The sequence below is a fragment of the Vicugna pacos genome, chromosome 4, assembly GCF_048564905.1.
Source record: "Vicugna pacos chromosome 4, VicPac4, whole genome shotgun sequence".
Lineage (NCBI taxonomy): Eukaryota > Metazoa > Chordata > Mammalia > Artiodactyla > Camelidae > Vicugna > Vicugna pacos.
The window spans coordinates 73741425-73755266 of NC_132990.1; the positions used below are offsets into that span (position 1 = coordinate 73741425).

The window sequence follows — 13842 nt, forward strand, 5'->3', positions numbered from 1 at the left end:
TTGGATTGAGCTATTTACCCCCAAATCCTGCCTCTCTCCTTGGCTACTGAGAAAAAGAGAATGATATAACCGTCTGGATTTGCTCTGGCCCTCCAAGTACCTAGAATAAATTCCCTTACATATATGAGCCTTTTTGAATAGCAGCCTCTTTTAAGAACTTAAATCAGGCACACTTTGGTGTCTAAACTGTTTCCTGTACTTCTTCAGGTGCCCATGGGAATAACCTTATTGCTGTTCTTGCCAAATACATCTACCACAGACATGACCCTGCCTTGCCACGCCTTGCCATCCAGCTACTGAAACGTCTGGCCACGGTAGGATCCCACTTCTCCAGTCAAAGCCCCAGAAAACTGACTTTGTGCTTGAGACCACTCTTGCTTTCTCCCAAGAAAAGCAGCTAACTTGGACTTTTAGTTACATAGCCGTAGACACACACGTACGAGTTGTGTTTTATGAGAGTTTTTTTTCCTGATTATAAAAGACATCATTCTCATTTTAAAATATTTATTTAAACATTACAGATAAATGTAACATAGAAAGTTAAGATACCTGTGATCTTTCCTCATTCCAAGAGTTCCTGTCAGTAGGTTGATATGCGTTGTTCCAGACTTCTTTTTGTCTGGCTTGTGTATTAAAGGATGATTGGGTTTCAGCTTTTGCTCTTTCCAAAATCAGAATTCCACTACACATATTTTGTGACCATCTTTCTCCACTTAACACTGTATCCTGCAGTCTCGCCATGTGGGCACATTTAAAGCTACTTCGTTTTCTAATGCTTGCATGGCATTCCTTGGAGTGGAGTAATTTATTTGGGCTGTTTTCTATCTTACTGTTACAAACAGTGCTGTAGTGAATATTTTTGTCCATAGAACTCTATAAACTTTTGTTTACAGTTCCTAAAAATTAGATAGGTATCAGGGAACATTTTTTTTTTTAAATAACCACTATTTTTTTTTTACATTTTTTATTGATTCATAATCATTTTACAGTGTTGTGTCAAATTCCAGTGTTCAGCACAATTTTTCAGTCATTCATGGACATATACACACTCATTGTCACATTTTTTTCTCTGTGATTTATCATAACATTTTGTGTATATTTCCCTGTGCTATACAGTGTAATCTTGTTTATCTATTCTACAATTTTGAAATCCCAGTCTATCCCTTCCCACCCTCTACCCCCCACCCCCGGTAACCACAAGTCTGTATTCTCTGTCCATGAGTCTATTTCTGTCCTGTATTTATGCTTTGTTTTTGTTTGTTTTTGTTTTTTAGATTCCACATATGAGCGATCTCATATGGTATTTTTCTTTCTCTTTCTGGCTTACTTCACTTAGAATGACATTCTCTAGGATCATCCATGTTGCTGCAAATGGCATTATGTTGTCGGTTTTTATGGCTGAGTAGTATTCCATTGTATAAATATACCACATCTTCTTTATCCAGTCACCTGTTGATGGACATTTAGGTTGTGGAACATTTTAATTTTTATTAGACATTTCAAAGTTGCCCTCCAAACATGTTATAACAGTTTATACTCCTAAAACCCAAGTAGTGTTGTATCCTTGCCACAGTGGCTTCATCAGTTTTTTATATCTTTGCTAATCTAGTAGGGAAATCAATATTATCTTTTTTCTTGACTTTGCACTTATTAACATGAGAGAGGTTATGCATTTTTTTATGTTGGTTACTGTTTCTCCTGGGAATTGTTGGACATCTTTTGCTGTAGTTTGGGGTGATGTCCTTTTGACTCGGAGCTGTCTGTCTGGATGTTTCCTTTTCTGGCATTTTCTGAGAGTTCTTCAGCACTTTTCTGCAGGAGCCTGCTGTGGTCCTTCTGGAGGTAGAGCTCCTTAAAGCCCATGTGTCCTTGTCTCTACCAGGTAGCCCCAATGTCAGTGTATGCCTGCCTGGGCAACGATGCAGCTGCCATTCGTGATGCTTTCCTGACCCGACTGAAGAGCAAGATTGAGGACATGCGCATCAAAGTCATGATTCTGGAATTCCTCACAGTTGCTGTAGAGACTCAACCAGGCCTCATTGAACTGTTTCTGAATCTGGAGGTGAAAGATGGCAATGATGGCTCCAAGGTGAGCCTGCACCTGGGATAAAGGCTGGAAGATGGCTGCCTGGGATGTGGGTGCTGGGCTCTGTGGGCTTGGTTGTTGGCAGAAGCTGTGGGACTGAACTCTCACCTGCCCCTCCTGCAGGAATTCAGCCTTGGGGTGTGGAGCTGTCTCCACGCCGTGCTGGAGCTAATTGATTCCCAGCAACACGATCGCTACTGGTGCCCCCCACTGCTGCATCGTGCGGCCATTGCCTTTCTGCATGCTCTGTGGCAGGACCGTCGGGACAGTGCCATGCTGGTCCTCAGAACCAAGTGAGTCTGACGCCATACTTAACCTCCAAAGCTTTTGTCCTTGTTTGTAAGATGGAGTAACAATCACTGGTATCTGAGAGGTTTGTTATGACAGGTAACTGAGCACGTGCACTGAAGTGCTTAGTACCTGGGTCAGTGTGTGGGAGTTTTACTCTTATTCTCTTTTGAATGCTGCCACCAGCAGGTGTAACCTTTAAGGTAAAGATGTGTTTACCTTGGAGTTCCCATCTTTTGAGTTCCCGCCTTCTGCCAACCCGAAAACCCACTGTTCATGAGAAATAGTAGACTCCAATAAGAGTGGCTTGTTCAAGCCATTGAACGGAATGGGATATACTGTTCTCTTGGACCTTGTTTGCACAGAGGGAAGGAACATTAAAAAACCTAAATGTGGGCGCCTGCTACTCTTGTTTGCCTCCTCACACTCTTCTCTGGGGCTGTTGGAGATGGGCTGAGTCATGAGAGTTCTTATTGGTCAACTCTGTGACCTACGGTTATATTTCCTAAGAGGAAAACAATTTTATATGTGGAGTCCTTTGCATTTATGTAGGAGCACGTGACACATGCAACAGCTGTCAGGATTGGGACTGAAAAATGTGGAGCAGTAACCTCCAAGGGGAGGTGGAGAGGAGGAGAGGACTATGGAGAGAAAGTGTGATTTCCAACTTGTATTTTCTTTTTAGACCCAAGTTTTGGGAGAATTTAACCAGTCCACTCTTTGGAACCCTTTCTCCTCCCTCAGAAACATCTGAGGTAAGCCAGGGTAGAGGGAGGGACAGTGACAAAAGTCCCTGGGAGTAAAGGCTGGGCTGCGAGACTGAGCTGGAGAAAGTGACACCTCCCCTGATGAAACAGCCAGAATGTTCTCTTCACTAGGGTATTCTTTCTCAGAGAAGCGCGTGCTTCCTCTCCCTTTGATATCCTGCTTTGGGAAAGAGCGGCATGCCCTGCTCTGTGTTGATGGCTCTGTGGTCTTCTCCACTCGGTTGGAGACACTGTGGACCTGACACTTCTGCTCCTGCAAGTTAGATGCCCATTCGCATTCGACGGGGAATGTGCTTTCTTGTTTGCCAAGTTTTGAGTCCCTGCTCTGTTCCCCTGTGGTGGCGAGAGGTACCAGGGAAGAGGTTCTCATGACTGGTGTCTGCTCTGCTCTCCTCTCCATAGCCCAGCATCCTGGAAACCTGTGCCCTAATCATGAAGATAATTTGCTTGGAGATATACTATGTAGTTAAGTGAGTCCTTTCCTCTTTTGAGATTTTTATTAAAGGATTGTGTGGTGGGGTATAGCTCAATGAGGTCCTGGGTTCAATCCCTAGTACGCAAGCCGGGGCAGAGGACAGAGCTGGTTGGGTGCCATTTGTGTCCCTGGCCAGTCCATTGATGGCATTTATGATTGTTAGAAAGTTATTGTGAAGCAAACTCCATGTGCTTGGGATTTTATGGAGGAGGAATCCTGGAAAAGGCCTTAGCCTCACCCATTATGTTGAGCAAGAAGTGTGAGCCCCACACATTGGAGCTGATCCGGAGCTGTCTGCCTTTAAGCCCATGTGGGGTTGCTTTCTCTGCCTCCACAAGGGTCTGTGCCCATCACATCCCCATTTGCTTTTTTTTTTTTTTTTTTAAATGGAGGTACCGGAGATTGAACCCAGGACCTCGTGCATGCTAAGCATGCACTCTACCCCTGAGCTACACCCACCCTCATTCCTATCTGCCTTTAAAACCTAACTGTAGGTTTTGTTTTTTCTTGACACCCTAGGGGCTCATTAGACCAGTCATTAAAAGATATGCTCAAGAAGTTTTCCAGTGAGAAACGCTTTGCCTACTGGTCAGAGTATGTCAAGTCCTTAGCAGTTCACACCGCTGACACAGAGGGCAGCAGCTGCACCTCCCTGGTAGAATATCAGATGTTGGTCTCCGCCTGGAGGATGTTTCTCATCATTGCCACCAGTCACGTAAGAACCTCCTGGGGCGAGTTTTCACTTTGGTATCCTAGCAACGATGTGCTGGGATGCCTAGCAGATACAGCCTCTTGGGATAAAGAATGAATCTGGATTTTTCCCTGAGAGCTAAAATGTAACAGGTTCTGTGCCAAACAACAGGGCTAATATGGGGATGTTTGAGGATGTTGGGTTCAATGAGAGACCATTAAGAAAAGTGCAGAGAAGTAATTTTAAATCCCTTCAGACATTCATGAAAGCCTCCTATAGCCACCTTTGTGGCCCTGGATAGGTCTTGGGGGCTCTGTTCCTTCATCTACCTCTCACACACCTGGATGACTGCCTTCTCACACTGCGTGCCCTGTGGGCGCTAGGTGAGTGCTTGTTGACCAGCCAGCAGGGAGCTGCGCCGGCTGCAGCTCTGCGACCTCCTTCCTCCTCTGTGAGCAGGCCAGGCTCCTTCCGCTTTGTTTTCAGTGGTTCTGGAAACTGCATTTCCTGGTCTTCTTAGAAAAGGAACAGAGACCATTGTCTTGGCAACTTGTGTCTTTTAGAGTGAGAATTAACATTTGGGAAGAATTCGCATTTTTCCTTTTTGTTTGTTTGTTTTTGTCCTTTGACAGCGTCATGCTGTGTAGTAAGGACTTGATGTTGACTTGTTATGCCCTAGAGAATCCAGATTAATCTCTTGACTTCGTTAATAACATCAGCTTAATAGATGCCTTTTGTTCCAAGCACTCTCTTAAAAGTTCTGTGACTTGTTCCTTAGTGCCAGACTGCCCACAGCCTTAGAGCTTGGCTGTGACACAGTCGTTTGGGACCCCTGAGACTACAGACGCATCAGAATGCTCATCTGTCTTCGGGTAATCAGGGAATGATTGATTCTCCGGGGAATGATTTGTGTCACCTGCCTTTTAGGCCCTACTTGGGCAGCAGTTCTTGAATTATAGCTCTGAAAATCCCACCATCCTCTTTTCCCCTAGGAAACCTATCTGGTTAATCCAAGATATTGATTATTCATTCATTTAATGGATATTAGTGGAATGCTCATCATGTGCCAGGTGCCGGGGATGCAGCAGTGAATGAGGCAGATGAGGTCTTTGATCTCATGGAGAGTGGTCCATGAGAGTCAAATTGTAAACAAGTTCACAAAGAAATAGTCTGGGATTGTGATAGCTCACTAGGAAGGAGACAGTCAGGGTAGTAGGATAGGAGTGGTTGGGAGGCCCTCCCTGACGAGGTGACGTCCGCACGACCTGAATGTGCGAGGAACCTCCCAGGCAGAGAGCCTGTGGAGGAGGGTGGTCTAGGCAGTTGGGGTCACAGCTACGGGGGTCCAGAAGTGGAAAGAGCCCACCTGTTCATGGAGGAGGAAGGAGGCCAATAGGGCTGGAGTAGAATGAGCACAGTGGGGATGACACCATAGTCAGGTGGACCAGATCCTCAGGGGCTCCCAGGCCTTGGAGCGGAGTTTGTGTTTCTAGCGCACTGGGAAGCCTTGAAGGGTCTGTGCAGAGGAGGGATGTCGGGAAGAGGATGTGAACCTGGGCTGAATTCTGTCCGTATCTAAGGTTGACAGAGAAACAGCAGGGCCATCAAGCCCCATTTTACTCAGGAAGACAGTGACTGATTGCCTGACAGAGGACCTCACCTTAAGTCTGGGGAATTTTCCTAACTGGTATTTTTTTCTTCTTCCCTTACAGGCAGAGATAATGCACCTGACCGACTCTGCCGTACGTCGCCAGCTCTTTCTTGATGTGCTCGATGGGACCAAAGCGTTAGTAAGTGTGTCTGGGAGATTTCACATTCCTCCCAGGGAGAAGGTCTCCGAGGTCAGAGCAGCTCGCGAGTCTGCAGCCACACAAATGATCAGGTCAAAGGGCTCAGTTGGCTTGGGAGGCCTGAGGCTACAGTGGGGAGGCAGAGTTCTCCTGGCCTCTCCCCCGTGACCCAGCCCTGTGAGCTCGCTGTTGGGAAGGAAAGGCCTGAGGCTGAAGGTGCCTGTGAATGGAGCTCAAATCTTCCGGCCTCATCGGCTCACAGGAACCCTGACTTCTAACTGTGCTGTCTCCCCTCAGCTCCTAGTCCCCACCTCTGTGAACTGCCTCCGCCTCGGCTCCATGATGTGCACTCTGCTGCTTATCCTCCTCCGGCAGTGGAAGAGGTGAGCCCCGTTCCAGGAGGGGTGGCCTGGCCATCCTCTGCTGACCCTCGCCTTCCTGAAGGGGAGGAAGTGGGTGTGAAATGGGCTGGCCTTCCATCGCAGGGAACAGGACTGAAGCAGACACCTGATGTGCGGCGCACTGCCCCATGGGCGTCCTGAGAGGGAGCACGGGCAGTTTGTGGCCTTTTTCTGAGGTGTGTCCTCCCCTCCCCCTCTTCTCCATATTGTTTCTAGAGAGTTAGGTTCTGTGGATGATATCCTTGGACCCTTGACAGAGATCCTGGAGGGAGTGCTGCAGGCAGACCAGCAACTCATGGAGAAGACCAAGGCCAAGGTGTTCTCAGCATTCATCACAGTGCTGCAGATGAAGGAGATGAGAGGTGAGGGGCAGGGAGGAGTTGGGGGCACAGTGATCGCCCAGCCCCTGCTGCTAGCCGGCCCGGGCAGGGCTTCCTCTAGTTTAGAGCCAGGTGTTTCTCCTGTGAGGATTGAGTTTTCAGTCTTGAAACTGTCATCTTCAGGAAGACTCTTTTTCTTTTCCCTACCTATGGGACAGGCACACTCCTTCCTAGCACTCTACACTCCCTGCTGCCTGCCTGGGACGGAGCCCGCAGTGAGCATGACAGTGTCCCCTCCTTGTCTGCTTTGCAGTGAGTGACATCCCCCAGTACTCCCAGCTGGTGCTGAACGTCTGTGAGACCCTCCAAGAAGAGGTGATCGCACTCTTCGACCAGACCCGCCACAGTCTGGCGTCAGGCAGTGCCACAGAGGATAAGGACAGCATGGAGACTGACGACTGCTCCCGGCCCCGGCACAAGGACCAGCGTGACGGGGTGAGGGAGCTCCCTGGGAAATGGTCTGTCTTTCCCACACGCATCCACAGATGAGAACCGCTGCCTGCTCTGTGCCAGGCCTTGGGGGTGGTTAATAAACAGGACGTAATCACTGCGCTTATGGAGGTCACAGCCTGATGGAGAAAGTTAACAAATCAGACTATGCAGAGAAGCAATGAAATTCCACTGTGGCAAGTCTTTTTTTTTTTCTTTTAAATTAATAGACTTTATTTTTTTAGATCAGTTTCAGGATCATGGCAGAATTGAGCAGACAATGCAGAGAGTTTGCACATAGCCCTCCTCACCCACACATATATACTCCCCTACCCTCAACATCCCTCATCAGTGTGGCATATTTGGTACAACCAATATGGACATATTATTTATTATCAACCGAGGTCCATAGTTTACATTAGGGTTCACTCTTGATGTTGTACATTCTGTGGGTTTTGATAAATGCATAATGACATGTAGCCACCACTATAGTATCATACAGAATAATTTCATTGCCCTTAAAATCCCTGTGCTCCATCTATTCATTCCTCCCTCCTTCCCTTTCCCCAAACCCCTGGAAACCATGATCTTTTTATTGTTCCTGTAGCTGTGCCTTTTCCAGGATGTCATTTGGTTGGAATTGTTCAGTTTGTAATCTTTTCAGACTGGCTTCTTTCATTTAGTAATATGTGTTTTAAGTTTCTTCCATGTCTTTCATGGCTTGATAGCTCATTTCTTTTTTTTTTTACTGCACATGTATTTTTAAATTTACATGTATGTACTGTTTATTGTTTCTAAGAACATTTAGAGCTTTAGCTTTTTAAATTTACATAGTTATCAAGGGAATAAAGCCAACCACAAAATAAGAATTAATTTAAAAAGATACATATACTCTGCTGTTAACAGCAACATTATTTATAATTGCCAAGATTCAGAAGCATCCTAAGTGCACATCAATGGTTGAATAGATAATGAAGATGCAGCATATATATATGTACTGGAATACAACTCACCCATAAGAAAGAAGGCTATTTTGCCATTTGTGGCCCTTCGTTCACTTTTTTTTTTTTCACTTCAAAAGCCAGAATTTTATAACTGGCGTAAATATTTCCATTACATCAAAAACAACAAAATACCCAGAAATAAACCTAACCAAGGAGGTTACCTATACTCCGAAAACCGAAATGACACAAAGAAATGGAGAGATTTCTTGTGCTCTTGGATTGGAAGAATCAACACTATCAAAGTGGCCACACTACCCATAGCAGTCCCACTGTGGCAAGTCTTGCAGGGGAGAAACACAGGGAGAACGTGCAGTGTGAGGTTCTCATCTAATCTGGGGATTCAGAGCGAAAGTGTCCTTTCGGCTTGGTATTGGTAGAGTCGGGCGGGGAGAGCAGTGAGTGCTGAGCTGTGGGTGAGAGTCACCTGGTGTCAGCCAGGCCGGGGTGAGGCCTGAGAGCTGGGGGCTAGACAGCCAGCAGACTTGTCAGGGTCTTTGATTGGGATCCTCAGTGAATCAGGAAACAATTTAAGTATTTTAAGCAAGGAAGAGAAATCAGATTTGAACTCTAGAAAGAGTATGCTGGATATAGTGTAGAGAAGTGTTTTTCAAACTCTGGGTCAGAACCTACTGATGTGTCTTGAAATGATCTCAATTGGTTACAACCAGCTTTTTTTTTTTAAATGAAGTAGAATAAAGTGTAAAAGAAAATATCAGCATGTTTTGTAGGAAGTAAGGGTAGTTCCTGTTTCATGAAAATATATAAATACGTGTATACTGGAGTGCAGCATAAGTATGTATTACTCTGGGCGGTCATGGTCAAAGATAAGTTTGAAATGCCTCTGGCATGAAGAATTGAGTAGGGAGCATCCAGAGAGGGTGGAAGGACTGTTGAGGAGGTGATTGCAGTAGTGCCGCAGGAGGGGAGGTCACTAGGGCTCCGTGCGGTGGCAGGGTTGGAAGTGGCACTGACAGGGCTTGATGGCAGTTTGGGTGGTGTTGGGGGGCGATGGTCAGGGTCGCTGGAGTGAGGTCTGTCCTCTTCCTCTCCTCCTCCCCCTACACTGCGTCCTTCCCTTTTACCCATCTTTGCCCCTGGGCCCCAGCAGGTGTGTGTCCTGGGCCTGCACCTGGCCAAGGAGCTGTGTGAGGTGGATGAGGATGGTGACTCATGGCTGCAGGTGACCCGCAGGCTCCCCATCCTGCCAACCCTCTTCACCACCCTGGAGGTGAGCCTTCGCATGAAGCAGAACCTGCATTTCACCGAGGCCGCGCTGCACCTGCTCCTCACGCTGGCTCGCACGCAGCAGGTAGGAGGCAAGCCCGAGGGCAGGAGGGGGCATCTTTGCTTGTGCTGGGTGGGTTCTAACACTGCCTGTGGTTCTCTCAGCCCAAGAGCGCCACCTGCCCCGGGGCAGGACGGCTGCGGGGACAGCTTTGATCTCATTCTTTGTTTCTCCCTCCCAGGGAGCCACAGCAGTGGCTGGCGCTGGCATCACTCAGAGCATTTGTTTGCCGCTCCTGAGTGTGTACCAGCTCAGCACCAATGGGACAGTGCAGGTGAGTGCCAGTGTCCTGCCAGTGTCCTCCCCAACCCCCCTTGATACTTCCACTTGCCCTAGAAGTTGCTCTCTTTGGTGGCCTCGCTCATGCGCTGACGGTACAGAATCCTCCCTGACCCAACACTGACTTCCTGCAAGAGAAGCTCACGGCTAGTCAGTGACAGACCTGAGTCTAGAACCTAGGATGCTTCTATCTCTGTAGTGCTCTTTCTGCTGTAACTGCTGGCTTCGGCCTCGCTCTGGCCCTGCTGGTGGCCAGCCAGTGGCCATGCCCATTCCAGGAGGTTTTTTCCTCTGAGCAGCTAGGCTGCCTTAGCTGCTGGGCTGCAAGGAGGCCCTGCTGTACGTGTTAGCTGGGTTCTTTTGCACGTGTCGTGATCCTGTCTACTGTTTGTGTCTCAGACACCCAGCACCTCTCGGAAGTCCCTGGACGCCCCCTCTTGGCCGGGGGTCTACCGCCTGTCCATGTCTTTAATGGAACGGCTCCTCAAAACTCTGCGCTACAATTTCCTGATGGAGGCCCTGGACTTCGTGGGTGTTCATCAGGAGCGGACCTTACAGGTGAGGGACTGCCAGCATCTTAGAGTTCGGGGCTCAGGGTTCAAGGGTGTCTGGGCCATTTAGGGCTGAGGCTTGGCGGGGGGGGGGTGTTGGTGCTCACATTTCTGAGGTGCTGTAAGCACTGCTGGCTGACAGGCTAAGCGGCGGGCTGCCCTGCTGAGTGAGGGGAAGGGTCTGGGATCAGCTCAGACAGAAACCTCTCAGTCGTAACGCCAAGCCACCTGTTGTGCCGCCACCTAAGCGTTTGTCAGCCCAGGACCTATCCTTCCCCAGGAGGGCAGGAACAGGTAAGGCAGGTCCCTGTGTTCCCCCTCCCAGTGCCTCAATGCGGTGAGGACGGTGCAGAGTCTGGCATGCCTGGAGGAGGCGGATCACACCGTGGGCTTCATCCTGCAGCTGTCCAGCTTCCGGAAGGAGTGGCACTTCCACCTGCCTCAGCTCATGAGAGACGTCCAGGTGGGGCCTCAGACACAGTTTCCTGGAGGGTCTGGGGAAATGCTAGGGGACAGAGTGGTGAGTGGATGGCAGGCCTGTTCCTGGGACATGGGCTTTTTGCTTAGGTAGCACAGGGTTCGGTTTCACATTGCTTTCTTTGGAGCCAAGTTTTCCCTCCACAGCATAGGGCAGCCTCGTAGGGTAAGCCCCTGGGCTCTGTCCGACATCCCTTAGAAACAGACAGGCTTGAAGCTGGGAACCAGCCTGAGGTGGGGGCAAGGAAAGAACATGGGCTCTGGAGTCAGACAGGCTGATCATTTGCCTGTTGAGTGACCTTGGCTAAGTCATTTTACCTCTAAGCCTTTTTCTTCTTTTGTAAAATGGGAACATAGTCCTCACTTATTTACATGGGACCTTATACCATGCCCAGATGTGGCTGGGTCCCCGGGAAACAGTCCCGGCATCTGCTGACCCCGAGTTTGCCAGTGAGCGTGCTTGCTGACGATTCTGAGTTCAGAGAGTGTGGGAGCGAGCACTGCTGGGTGCTCAGGGGGCAGGACACACGCGCTGTCAGCGTGTAGAGCCCCGCTTGGTTGGAAGATCGTCAGTTGGCTGTGCTGCTGCCACGAGGCTCTCCCTCACCCTCCCCTGGGTTTGCTCCAGGTAAACCTGGGCTACCTGTGCCAGGCCTGCACCTCCCTCCTGCACAGCCGCAAGATGCTGCAGCACTACTTGCAGGTAACTGAGCCCCTGCCCGCTGCGGCTGCCCGGTCTGCTTCACCCTGGTTTCTCTGGGCTCCATCCATCTCTTGTCTCTCCCCAGAACAAAAACGGGGAGGGCATCCCTTCAGCTGTTGGCCCCCGAGCTCAGCGGCCACCCACAGCCGCCCTGGCTGCTCCCTCCTGCTCCTCCTCCTCCAAGCAGCCCAGTCCAGATACACAGGCTTCAGAGCAGCGAGCCCTGCACACGGTCCAGTACGGCCTCCTCAAGATCCTCAGCAGGACCCTGGCAGCCCTGCGCCACTTCACCCCGGACGTCTGTCAGATCCTGCTGGATCAGGTACCAGCCGCTGTGCCACCAACCTCCCAGCAGAGCCGCCAAGGCTCTGCTGTGCACGAAGAGCTGCCTGGGGTCCTGCTGGGCCCTACATCGCTCTTGCTTTGCCTTGCAGTCCCTGGACCTCGCTGAATACAACTTCCTGTTTGCCCTGAACTTCACCACTCCCACCTTTGACTCTGAAGTGGCCCCCTCCTTCGGAACCCTTCTGGCCACAGTGAATGTGGCCCTAAACATGCTTGGAGAGGTAAGTTGGTGTTGTCTGGCCCCTCAACCCATGTTTCCCTCCCAGTTTACCACTTCCTGACCACGACCTTGGGCACATTTATGTAGCCTCTCTGAGCCTGTTTCTCTTCATGCAGTATGATGGTGCTTACCTGTAGGGATTATTGTGAGGGTTAAATGAGGGAACTGATAAAACTGCTTAGCGTAGGATCTGCAAAGTAGGAAGCTCTCAGTGTGTTGGATCTGGTGCTGTTACCTTATTTTTTTAACCACTTATTTCTCTTCCTCCAGCTGGACAAAAAAAAGGAGCCGTTCACCCAGGCAGTGGGGCTCAGCACACAGGTGGAAGGGGCCAGAACACTGAAGTAAGAAAGCCCTCCTTCTGGAATGCGGGTTGGGGTGGTCTTGGGTTGGCTGTTCTCTTGGCTCAGCAGCGCCCCCCCACTGCCAGCTTGACCCTCTGCAGCCGTATCCAAACCCGCCCTCTGCAGGTCCCTCCTGATGTTCACCATGGAGAACTGCTTTTACCTGCTCATCTCCCAGGCAATGCGTTACCTTAGGGACCCGGCTGTGCACCCTCGGGACAAGCAGCGGATGAAGCAGGAGCTCAGCTCGGAGTTGGTAGGAGGGGCAGAGCCGGGGGCCCTGAGGACAGCCCTGGGGGGGGTGGGGGCACCAGGCTCATCAGGTGCTGCTTCTCTCGCAGAGCACGCTGCTCTCCAGCCTCTCGCGCTACTTCCGCCGAGGAGCCCCCAGCTCTCCTGCTGCTGGCGTCCTCCCCTCACCTCAGGGCAAGTCCTCTTCTCTCTCCAAGGCCAGCCCCGAGAGTCAGGAGCCTCTGATCCAGTTGGTGCAGGCCTTTGTCCGACACGTGCAAAGATAGGATAGCGGCCTGCCGCTCACCTTCCACTGTCCACCAGCCCGCACAGCAGCGCCGGGCAGCGGGGTGCTGCAGGCCTGCTGGGCCCCATCTGGGGCAGAGAGTAGCTCCTGTCACTCTCCCAGAGTAGTCACGATTCCCACCGCCCCGACATTATTTTTGTAATAGATCAAAAGGTCAACAGCAGGGTGGGGAGCCACGAGTCTGCTGCACTCGCGTTGAGAATGCCCCGAAGAGGTGTACTCCTTCCCTTCAGGCGTTCCCCAAAGCACTTGACTCTGGCCCAGGGAGAGACGGGGAGCCAGTCTCGTGCAGCCAGGAGAGGCTGTGTGCACGGGTTTGAGAATCTGTTTTCCATGCTCTGTTCTTGCAGTTTTTGGTAATACTGTGGTCTATTTATACAAATATTAAAATACTGTTTATAGACAGCTGTGTGGGATGTGCTTTCAAAGCCTGAGAGGCACTAGTCAGCTCTCAGCATCGAACTGTCTCCCTCGGCCAGGGGCCCGGAGTGGAGCAGAGGTTTAGGGAAGGCAGGGTGTTTATTGATGGTTGACTCACTAACATCTCTCTGTTAATGTCCCAGGCTCGGGGGCTGCTGGGTGGACACTCACGTTTTCCTTTCCTTGGCCCGCCCAGGCCCTGTCCCCCGACCCCCGCCACACACTTCCATCTACCAGCTGGCTGAGCTTATCGCTGACTGTGCCCTTTCCCGAATCTCCGCTCCTTCTGTTTTAGGGCGCTGTGCCTCCCCCTCCCCTTCAGAAGCCCCAGCTGTGGGCCCACCAGCCTTTAACCTCCTTGCGACCTAA

The 13842-nt window shown here is 50.2% G+C and overlaps 1 protein-coding gene across 1 annotated transcript in view; it reads left to right on the forward strand.

The window, feature by feature from the left end:
* NUP188 (nucleoporin 188) overlaps window positions 1-13458 on the forward strand; it is a 42497-nt gene extending 29039 nt beyond the window's left edge. The window contains exons 25-44 of the mRNA XM_031677639.2: window positions 208-314; window positions 1883-2089; window positions 2210-2379; window positions 3060-3129; window positions 3544-3611; window positions 4136-4331; window positions 6020-6097; window positions 6395-6480; window positions 6715-6860; window positions 7132-7313; window positions 9420-9620; window positions 9778-9870; window positions 10275-10433; window positions 10752-10889; window positions 11532-11606; window positions 11692-11928; window positions 12041-12172; window positions 12442-12515; window positions 12642-12771; window positions 12857-13458. Coding sequence (XP_031533499.1) covers window positions 208-314; window positions 1883-2089; window positions 2210-2379; window positions 3060-3129; window positions 3544-3611; window positions 4136-4331; window positions 6020-6097; window positions 6395-6480; window positions 6715-6860; window positions 7132-7313; window positions 9420-9620; window positions 9778-9870; window positions 10275-10433; window positions 10752-10889; window positions 11532-11606; window positions 11692-11928; window positions 12041-12172; window positions 12442-12515; window positions 12642-12771; window positions 12857-13033 — 2726 coding nt within the window. The 3' untranslated portion in view covers window positions 13034-13458. The remainder of the gene's footprint in view (window positions 1-207; window positions 315-1882; window positions 2090-2209; window positions 2380-3059; window positions 3130-3543; window positions 3612-4135; window positions 4332-6019; window positions 6098-6394; window positions 6481-6714; window positions 6861-7131; window positions 7314-9419; window positions 9621-9777; window positions 9871-10274; window positions 10434-10751; window positions 10890-11531; window positions 11607-11691; window positions 11929-12040; window positions 12173-12441; window positions 12516-12641; window positions 12772-12856) is intronic.
* Window positions 13459-13842: the final 384 nt, after the last annotated feature.